The sequence below is a fragment of the Zonotrichia leucophrys genome, chromosome 4 (genome assembly GCF_028769735.1).
Source record: "Zonotrichia leucophrys gambelii isolate GWCS_2022_RI chromosome 4, RI_Zleu_2.0, whole genome shotgun sequence".
Taxonomy (NCBI): Eukaryota; Metazoa; Chordata; class Aves; order Passeriformes; family Passerellidae; genus Zonotrichia; species Zonotrichia leucophrys.
Genome location: NC_088173.1, coordinates 11,469,653 through 11,480,105, shown reverse-complemented (window position 1 = coordinate 11,480,105; position 10,453 = coordinate 11,469,653). Strand labels below are relative to the sequence as shown.

At 40.4% G+C, this 10,453-nt stretch overlaps 1 protein-coding gene across 1 annotated transcript; it reads left to right on the top strand.

The window, feature by feature from the left end:
• Positions 1–3,693: 3,693 nt before the first annotated feature.
• On the top strand, positions 3,694–10,001 carry FRG1 (FSHD region gene 1). The gene is made up of 9 exons (XM_064710487.1): positions 3,694–3,823; positions 4,118–4,185; positions 5,027–5,149; positions 6,102–6,159; positions 6,337–6,451; positions 6,823–6,927; positions 7,674–7,765; positions 8,792–8,902; positions 9,818–10,001. The coding sequence occupies exons 1-9, from the start codon at positions 3,762–3,764 to the stop codon at positions 9,852–9,854; spliced, it is 771 nt and encodes a 256-aa protein (XP_064566557.1). The 5' UTR covers positions 3,694–3,761; the 3' UTR covers positions 9,855–10,001.
• Positions 10,002–10,453: the final 452 nt, after the last annotated feature.

Genomic DNA, 10,453 nt, shown 5'->3' with positions numbered 1-10,453 from the left:
TTGCAAATGACACCTCAACCAATCTGCCCCATCTGCATAAACGACAGCAAATGATTTCACTCTTTAGGCTTTCAAAATAAAATGCACATGCGGCAAATTCCAAGCTGGCAGGAAAATCCAGTCATTAAAAAAGTGATTTGTTTTCTAGAATTGCAAACACAAAGTCTCCATTTATTTCCAATGCCATAAAGAAAATGAACAGTTATATTTTTTTTAAACAACCACAGCCCAGACATATTGGAAATGTTTTAATTTCAGAAATACTAACTGGCAAATTAGAGTCTAAATAGCTTCTCTAAAGTGGTACCATCTTATACACAGTTTTCAGATTTATTTCATCACTTTGCCCTGCAGGAAAAGGTTTTATCATCTTCTGCATAAACTGTAATGATGTCTATCTGTTGCTGGTGTCACAAAATTTAAGAAGAAACCAAAGATACGTGAATTTTAAGTAAAATTATACTCATTAACAAGAAAATATATAATATATCATGAGAGCCCCAAAAAAAAAAAATCTACATTTCTATTAAAATATTTATTGTCTCTATCATTCTGTCTTTCCTACTTTCTCTTCATAAAACAGAAGAATGGAAACAGAACAGCAAATTAAGAAAATAGCAAACATAATTGATATAGCCCCATTCTAACAAAGCTTGCAATCACTATCAACTTTACACTAAATGAGCTGCTTAATTAGACTCACCAGGACTATTCCCTATACAAAATGTAAGCACATGCATCATTCTTTCCAAGATCATGATTATGTAAGGGTTATCTGTAATGAAAATAAAACTATCTCCTTTTTCCCCCCCCAAACTTATCAATCTGCACTTATTTTTGTGGCTATAGCAGCATCTGGTGGACAAATAGTAAAACGAACGTCTGGCATATGATAAAAATATATGTATTTTAAAATATAAATTGCTTTAATTGCTCTTTTTTTAAAGTTAAAAAGAAAAAAAATCCAGTTTAGATAATCCTTAATAACTTTAAAGTTATTACATCTCTTATAAATGCTTTTTATCCTTACCTTTTCCTCCCTCATTGGACCTCTCAGCTAAGTGCTTGTGTACTATGAAGTGCTGGTCATAGTCTATCAGTGAACACAGGCCCACTTTGACAAAAATGTACAAATACCTCATAAACACAAAGTCTGCACAGTTAAGCAGTCAAAAAATTAGAACCTATCATAAATAAAGTTTTAAAGTTATAGCTAAGAGAACAAAAACTCCTGCAGGTTTTCTCGTAACAGAATCAAAGACTAAAAAGAACTCAGATCCCTAAAATAACCACTGAAGGGCAAGTTAGCATGCTGGGGTAGCAGACAGACATTTTTTCCTGCTTCACTCATCTCTTCTATGCTTTGTTCTGACTTTCATGTAATTGCTCTCTTCTCTTTCATATTCCTTTCACTAAAATATGTGCCCAATAGGAGTATCTGTGTAGAACCTGAAAAAAAGTATTTAATGACATGAGTCAAATACAGCTGTAACTGTATTTGCTAAAATTGATCACTGCTGAAGTTGATTGTAGTGAATCCCAAAGGGCTAGAAACATATGAATATATTGGTTAAAATGACAATTTCCTCCTCCAAGTGAAAGAGGAGTCAACAAGGAGAGGGACTATGCTGGATCTCGTTCTCACCAACAAGGAGGGGCTGCTGAGGAATGTGAAGCACAAGGGCAGCTTTGGCTGCAGTGACCATAATATGGTGGAGTTCAAGATCCTTAGGGCAGCCAGGAGAAAGCACAGCAAGCTGGCTTCCCCAGGCTTCAGGCAAGAGGATTTGCATCTCTTCATGGATCTGCTTGGGAGAGTACCACAGGATAAAGCCTTGGAGGGAAGAGGCACCCAAGAAAGATGGCAAATTAGTCAGAGAGCACCTCCTTAGGAGCAATGCATCCAAACAAAGAGAAAGTTGGGCAAAAATGTCAGGATGTCTGCATGGATAAGCAGCTCCTGGACAAACTGCAACATAAAAGAGAACCCAGCAGAGGCAGGTACTTTGCTACTTACCAACAGAAAAGCTGTCACAGCACATGTCACAGCTGAGACAACCACAATAGACAGAGTATCACCATAAAATTTCAGACAGCTCCAACCCACACAGAGTAACACCATAACACATCTGAAGGCTTCAAGCATCTGCCCTTCTTATTCTTCAGCCCAACCTTTTATCCCCTCATGCTGATGCACTGCCCCTGTGTGCCCTCTGCTCCCTTTGGTGGTTGGTCAGTGCCCTGGGCACTCCATGGCTCATTGCTGTCACTGCTGCTCACCTGCTGCTCACAGCTGCACCCACTGGGGATGAGCCACAGCCCAACTCCCAGTGACCACAAACTGCGTGCCTACAGAAAGTAGCACAGCCAACACACACAGCCACACACAAAAAATATTCTGAACTTACACAGACCAGCAGCTTAATTCAGGAATTGCTTTTGCTAACAAACACAACATCCCAAAAGCTCCAAAATGAGGGACTTGCCAAAACCTTCTTGAAGTTCATTACGGTTGTTTGCATTTTACACAGCAAGTGTAACTACAATACAAGGTAGTGTCCTCTTAGGCACGCAGACAGAAATTCAAAGAAATTTTGGTGAGAAGAGGCAGGGTTCTGGATACAACCAGAGTATCTGTGGAAGACATCTGCAGTCATCCACCAACTCCAGGGTAATTCACGGGGACACTGTACACACCAAGCTTTGTCAACTGGTCACTTTCAGTGACTTTAAAAGCCTTGACAAAAACATGTATGACACTCGCATTTCTTACTTGTAGAAGATACCTCTGAGGTGCTGAAAACTTACAAGCATAGATAGGAAATCAACTTGGAAACCAAAAAGAAGCAATCTAATGCAAGCATCTCTGTACCTGTACATAAGACATGTACAACAAGCCTTGTGGGGTAATAATTTTCATTTAACCAGGTAATATAATCAACAGGCAACTTTTTGGGCACAAACCCCCCCTCTCTCATGAATGAGAAGTAGGAAGAACACTTTTGAAGACTAAACACAAATTACTACTGTAGTTGGGATTCTAATCACACATGGGCTAGTAAGGCAGTTCCCAAGCAAAGAGTCTTGGTACCTGTCTAGAAGGTTCTAGGTTAATATGAGAAAAAGGCCGTTATTGTGCCAAGGGGGAAGTCTGACGTATGTTTTATTCCACGGAATACCAAGTGGCTAACAGGATGGAAAAAACTGTCATACCTCATTTCACCCCTAGCATGGTACACCTCGCTGACTTGCAAACTGCATTTCCCCGACTGGTCTTCATAGGCGTCCCTGGAAGCTTTTACTCCTTCACCAGCACATCCAGGTGTCCAGCTCACATGTAACCCTGCCAGAGGCAAGACCTGCTGCCCTTGGCCTTGCTGCCCTCATGTCCGAGGGCTCTGCTGATGTTCATGACATGTGTTTTACAACAGACACACACCGGCTGTAGGAGCCATGGGTTCTTCATTCCTTAGCGTTCTTTGCCTGCAGTCTGGCAAAGCGCAGGCACTGCACCCATGGAGCCAGGCCAGACTTAGACGGGAAAGGTGCCCAGGGACAGACTGTTTAAATGTAATTTTAAACTGTTCTTGTTTTATTTTTCCACTCAAACTCCGTGTCCAGCACCTTCCACGCGCGCTGACCGAGACACGGCGCCGCCGGGGCCCGCCTACAGCCGGGCGGAAGCCGGGCCGAGGCTTCGGGGCTTCCGCCCGGCCCGGGGCGGAGCCGGCTCCGTCCGCCCGCCCTTCCCGGATCCCGCCATGGCGGAGTATTCCTGCGTCAAATCCACCAAGCTCGTCCTCAAAGGCTCGAAAGAGAAGAGGTGAGGAGCGGGCTGCCCGCCGCGCCGCCCTTGCCCCGCGCTGCGGCAGCTGCCGGGGCCCGCACCGCCGCGGGGCCGGTGTAGGAGGCCGGGCAGGGATGAGGCTGGGCCGGCCCGGCCCTGCTCTTCCCTTCCCTTCGCTCCGGCCCGGGGGCTCGGCAGGGCAGGGCAGGGCTGGGGCCGGGCTGGGCGCCGCAGGGTCCCGGCCGGCGTCAGGGACCGCTCCCGCAAGGCCCGGCGGGACAAGGGCCGGGTCGGCGGCTCGTTCTCACTTCTTTCCGTCTACCCTTGCAGCAAGAAAAAGCACAAGGAAAACAAAAGGAAAAGGGAAGAGGATGCGGCAGAGCAGCTCGATATTGTCGGTGAGCTGCTTTCCAGGAGTTATGTGGCAGTGCGGAAACTGTAGGGGATGTGCCAGAAGCTAACGGGGTCGTTATAGGACTTCGTAAAGCAAGTGTAACTCCTGTAGAAATAAATAACTGTTTCTCACAACGTGTCATTTGTGTCTTGGAATCTTCCTCGATTCCACACAGAACTTGTGACACCAATAGAATGGATTCAGTTTTTTATAAGTAATTAAAAAAAAAGCATTACTATCTTAATGAGCTAGGAAATATTTGTAAGACAGTATACAAAGAGAAAACTTTACTGTTCAAAAAATGTAAAAGTCATAATTCTAAGTCATGCACATGGGAAGGGCTTTAACTTTGGTAGAATTCTGTAGGAGTCAAATGTTCAAATCCTGATTGGTTTGAACAACTGAGGTCTAAGGATTACAGCTTACATATTTAACAGCAAGATTAAATAGTGTCTCTGATTCTCTTGTGCTGGAGAATCTTATAAATGGATATGACTCCAAAACTGCAGGAGACAGATCCAGAGGCTAAAAAAATCTTTTTCTTGTGAAGTGTGTCTTTGCTGCATCAGCTAAATGAATCAGCTTGGTCTGTGGACTAGCACAAAGAAGGGATGAAGCACAGGAGCTTGTAGCTAGGGATGACAGCTGTCAAAGAGCAGGACTTCCTGAAGCAGCAGCAGCAATGCCATTAAATTGGCTCTGGACTATAAAATAATGCACAAAGGTTATGAGATAGCTATCTTTTGAATTTAAAATTTCAGAGAAGACGCAGAAATATAACCTCTTTGGGTATTGTAATCAAAAGTTGTGGTTATTCTGTTAACTGTCATGGTTTTGTATTACAGGAAACTGGTGGGCTGTCAGTAATTTTGGTGAAATTACAGGAACTATAGCTATAGAAATGGATAAAGGAGCTTACATCCATGCCCTCGACAATGGCTTGTTTACACTTGGAGCACCACATAAAGGTTTGTTCCAGGAAATTTGAAAATAATAGAGTTTTAATCATGAAGTGCCTAAAGGCATAGAACTAGCATCACCTCAAGGCAAGCAGTGTTACAGCTAAAACCAGTTTACTACAAAAAATGCAATAATTCTAGCTGAAGCATGCAGATGACTTAAACCTAATGACCGCCAATCAGTTTCACTCATCTAGTTTCATGCTGGCTTATGTGTGCAATAAATTGAACTGCACTGGAGATGATTACCTGTTAAAGGCCATACTTGCTGGATAAAAAGCAGTATAATTTTTATTAAAACCTATAAAGTGTTTATGGTGTCACTTGAAGAGTGAAATTCAAGGTAGATGAGTTTTAATGCTTATTGCTGCATCCTTGTCATAATATACTTGTTTTGTCACTGCACAAGAGAACTACCAATGTGCTGGGATAATCAGCTCGTTGTTTGAATTTGAGGGCAATGACTCTGACATGGGCTGTTCCAGAACCCTGACAGTCTGTGTGTGTTTCATCTCCAAACAGAGATCAGAGCAGCAATGGCCATATTCCCTTGTTTTGGTTTTGAGGGATGGAGAATCCAGTGGCTTTTAGGATACTGAGTTGAGTTACCACGGCTGAACCATAATGCATTTTGTTATCAAAGAAATAACATTACAAGGAGATTAAGGTATTCAAAGCCACCAGGAAAATTACAAAACATTCTCAATTATAAATTTCTTAAACTTATGATAATCTTTATTTTGTGCCTTGTTTTAAGCATTGTAAATATATGAGCATAAATGAGCACCTGCATTGCTTTTTTAAAAGTGAGTACTCAAAAAGGAATTTTTAATGAAATAAATACTTTCCCTAGTATTTAGAAATAGTCAGTGTTCAATTCTTTTTGATACTGCAGTATTAGTAGGCTAATACATTTTATGTTAATACTTCATACTTAACTAATGGCAAATTCGTTCCTCAGGTGATGAAGGCCCTAGTCCTCCTGAGCAGTTTACAGCAGTTAAGTTATCTGATACAAGGTAATTACTGTAATGTTTCAAGTTTTGATACTTGTTATCTTTGGTTTTTGTGAAAAGGCATTTTAATACTCTTTTTGAAATACATTGTCTTCTACTAAAAGTGTCGGTGGTGTTTTGGGTTTTGTGAATGCATTAATTAAAAACACTCTTTCCTGTTTCCTACGTTTTCTCTTTGAGGATTGCTCTCAAGTCTGGTTATGGCAAATACCTTGGTATAAACTCAGACGGGCTCGTTGTTGGACGTTCCGATGCAATAGGATCAAGAGAGCAGTGGGAACCTGTCTTCCAAGATGTAAGCTGTTTGCAATAGTTTATTTGATGTTGCTAGTGTTTGATTGTATTTTGAGTTAATCCATGTAGATGGGTATTTTTACTTTGAAGTTAAAGCCTTTTGCAATCTCTTTCATATTGTAACTTAGGATTTTCCAACTGCAATGCATTTACTGTAATTGAAAGTTTTTTAAATGCTTCAATAGCTTCATTTTGGCAGCTATAAGCATCTTAAAAATGAAGGAGTCAGCAAGTCTGGCTAGCTAGTGAAGTATCCATCCATAAAAGAATTATTTACAGAGATGTTTGGCACATTGTAGAGGATAAATTGTTACAAATCAAGGATTATATACAACCTTATTATACTTACAGTGTGTGATATTGTTTCTGCAGAGGAAAATGGCATTACTAGCAGCAAACAGCCGTTTTATCAGGTGTAATGAAGAGGGGGACATAGAAGCCAAAAGCAAAACTGCAGGGGAAGAAGAAATGATAAAGGTAATCTATAACTTCTACAATCTACAATTAATACAGGATTGGCCGGAATCGAACTCAAACAAGCAGGTGTCTGTGTGCTGTGATTTTCTCTTAATACAGTTATAATTGCTTCCAATCAGCTGTCAAGTGGTCTGGCCACAAGAAAGGTAAATGAGTTCCAGGACTGTAATAATTCTCAGTACCTCCTGTAGAGATAAGAAGATAACTTTACCACTCAGGAGGACAAAAGAGTCTATGTGATCTTCCAGGTACTTGTAAACAGCTTGGGACAGAAGAGAGGAATTATGACCTAATCAGGGACAGAGAAGGGTTTACCAGAATGATCCAGAAGGGGAGATCTTTTAAGAGAATCTGAAAAGACTATCTTGACTGTATCTGAACATGAGAAATATATCTCTACTCTCCAAGTAGAGATAGGTGTCTTAACTAGTCAGAGCAACAGTATTTTAAGTCAATCTCTGAATTGTCCCTGCCAAAATTAAGAACTGTAGTAGTGCTTCTTTGAGATAAAGGCAGTTATGTCTAGTATCAAGGATTGCACTTAACAATTCCCATATTTCAGGCAGCTCTTACTTTTGCAGTTGTTTCTGGTTAACCAGTTTGAAAACTGTGAACTTGAAAAGTCACTGTGACTCTCATTCTGTTTCAAAGGATATGTAGTCATTCACCTGTAACTTACTGTTTTTAAAATACAGGTGTTTTCTGTTGTGTTTTTGTTGTTTTTTCATTTTTCTTTCAATTATTAGATTCGTACTTGTGCTGAAAGAGAAGCTAAGAAGAAAGATGACGTTCCACAGGAAGACAAAGGCAACGTTAAACAGTGTGAAATCAATTATGTGTATGTACTTTAAAGCTGGTAACAGGCTCAAGTGCCTTTTTTTGTTTCTGACTGGGGCTGTCTTTGGGCCCAACGCCCATCCAGCCTTTCACTCACTTTTCATTAGCAGGACAAGGGAGGAAAACAGGGTGAGATAGTTCATTGCTTGAGATGAAGGAGAGCTGCTGTACCAGATACTGTCCCAGGGTTAACTGTGAATGATTAGTTACATTTATTTTCTTTTCATTGCATGTAGATTCTGAGAGATAAAAATTAAAAAACACCACCTTTCCTTCTCCCATCTCAAGCTCAGCTTCTCTCCAGAGCTTCTACCTGCTCCGCTAAGGCAAGGGTCTGTAGGTCAATACACAGTGTTTCCTTTCAGCCACTCCCTTCCTTTCCTGCTTTTCTCCTGCTCTGGTATGGTCTTATTCATGGGCTGGAAGGTAATGTTTGGTCCAGTACCTACAGCATCTCCTTCCTCTCCTTCTCTGTGCTTGATGTTGCCACTGCCATTTTGCACTTTTAGGGTTAGTTTTTTTTTCCTTCTCTGCCGGTGTGGCATTTTGCTTTATCTTAAATCTGTTTCCATGGGAGTGCCACCTGCTTTGCTGGTGGTTTGGCTGTGTCCTGTAGTGGATGTCTTGAGAGCCAGCTCTGTCCAGCACAGGTCAGCCCCTGGCCTTTTCTCACAGAGCACTTCCCTGCAGTCAGCACCTTGCAACTACATCCAGAACACTTTTGCTCCCCGATTTCTTATGCTAGTAGTTAATTAAGGGGCTCTTTAGAATTTGTAACCACTTCATGCTAGTCACAATGGGGGTCATTCCTACTTAGACTCCAAAAAAAAGCAAAACCTGAGTAGTTTTCACCTACAGAAGCCTTAGTGCAACCTTAGTACTGGGATAGTTTGCTGGATTTTATTAGGTCAGTTACCTGCTGCTTTAATAGGAGCTAAGATTCTTACCACAGCTGCTGATGTGTTGGGAAACAAAAAAATTTAAAAGCTTCAGTTCTTTACTACTTTTCTTTTCTTCCCCCTTACAGGAAGAAATTCCAAAGTTTTCAAGACAAAAAGCTTAAAATAAGCAAAGAAGATACAAAAGCCCTTAGAAAAGCCAGAAAAGAAGGCACTTTTCATGAAATGCTACTTGACAGGTACTTCAAAGTGCTAGAAATAATGTATTGATTAAAAAACTATTGGGAGATGGACATGTGGTAAATCCTGGGGTACAAAAGAGGGCTGGATTTCAGGGACATAGGTTCCTGAGCATTTTTCCACTGGTGAGTGTTGTGCCTGAGTCCTGGGGCTTGCCACCTTTTTTTTTTTTTTTTTTTTAATCTGGATTTTCACTTCTTTAGCTGAAGTTTGCAGGTTTGAATTTACCTGTAAATTAGTTCTTTTGAAAATCTTTAATCCCTCAACAACTCGGAACTAAACAAACTGAACAATCTAGTTAATATTTTTAATTGTGAAAATTGAGCTAATTTTTAAGATTTTTCAATACCTATGGTACCAGAATATTTTGGAGAGGCAGAAGTTGAATTTTAAAGAGAAATAGTGTTTATTAAGAACAGTCTTCATGTTATCTAGTGGGAATTTTTTGTCCTGCTAAACTAAGACTATAGAAACCATGTTGAATTTTTAAAGCCTTTTATGTCAGTATATAGTATAAATATTTGCATTAATTCAGTGGCTGGAATGCAGAAAACTATTTCTGATAATTACAAGTAATGTGAGAACACTCCTGAGTTCTCACAGTTGGTCAGCTTCAGATCATGCTGAATGTGAATTCCATTCCTCAGGGGAGACAAAATGCAATTATGATGATTTGAAGGGAAAGTCAAGGTTAACTTTAGCAAGTTAACTTAACACTGCAGTTCTACCTCCTTAGGAAAACAAAGTAAATTAACAAATCCAAGGTGTTGGTAGGCCTTTATATGTACTTTGAAGCAGAGTTCAAGAACAATTACTTTTAATGCATTCTTAACACTTTGAGGCAGATAAAACACCCAGGTGTAATTGTATTTGGTCTTAATCTAAATCTTGTTTCATTCACTCTTCCCATACAGGAGAGCTAAAGTGAAAGCAGATAGATACTGCAAGTGACATCCAGCTGGCCCATTTTCTTCTGCAACTTTGATGGCAGCATCAAATTGAAAAAGAGTAAAATATTTTTTAGGTGTTTTTTATTTAAAGCATTTTTTAAGTATCTTGAGGAATTGTATTAAAATTTTCTCAAATATTAATAATCCAGTTATCTTGTTAACTGTATAATTTGTGAATACTCGGCTTGTATGAAGGCAATGGCTCCAACAAAAATTAAAGGTAAATCAATTAATAATGGTAAGTTATTTGCCATGTAACTTAAGCCCTGGGAGACAGACTGTGCACTGATGTAGTCCAGAGAGAAAGCTCCCTGCCTTTTAGTTGCTTTTGGGACAAAATTTAGAAATCAGTAGATTATTGTATGCAGATGTTCCTGGCCAGAGTCAGGAATTCTTGGATAAAAATGCAGCATAGCTGTGAGGTGTGCTGTGGCAGAGAGGGAGAAAAAAAGTTACTGATTTTTCTCCAGAGCTCCTTAGTTTGGCCTAGGACTGGGGATTAGGGCTCATTAACTCATTGTTGTAGGTACCACACTACACATCCCTCCCTGGAAATGTGACTGATGTACAACAAGCCATTGGAATATCACAGTGCTGCTG

Excerpts from the sequence above, each read along its gene's own strand:
- FRG1 (XM_064710487.1), top strand. The coding sequence starts at position 3,762 with ATGGCGGAGTATTCCTGCGTCAAATCCACCAAGCTCGTCCTCAAAGGC. Across the intron at positions 6,452-6,822 it reads GGGAACCTGTCTTCCAAGAT|AGGAAAATGGCATTACTAGC; the intron begins GTAAGCTGTTTG and ends TTGTTTCTGCAG. Across the intron at positions 8,903-9,817 it reads CATGAAATGCTACTTGACAG|GAGAGCTAAAGTGAAAGCAG; the intron begins GTACTTCAAAGT and ends CTTCCCATACAG.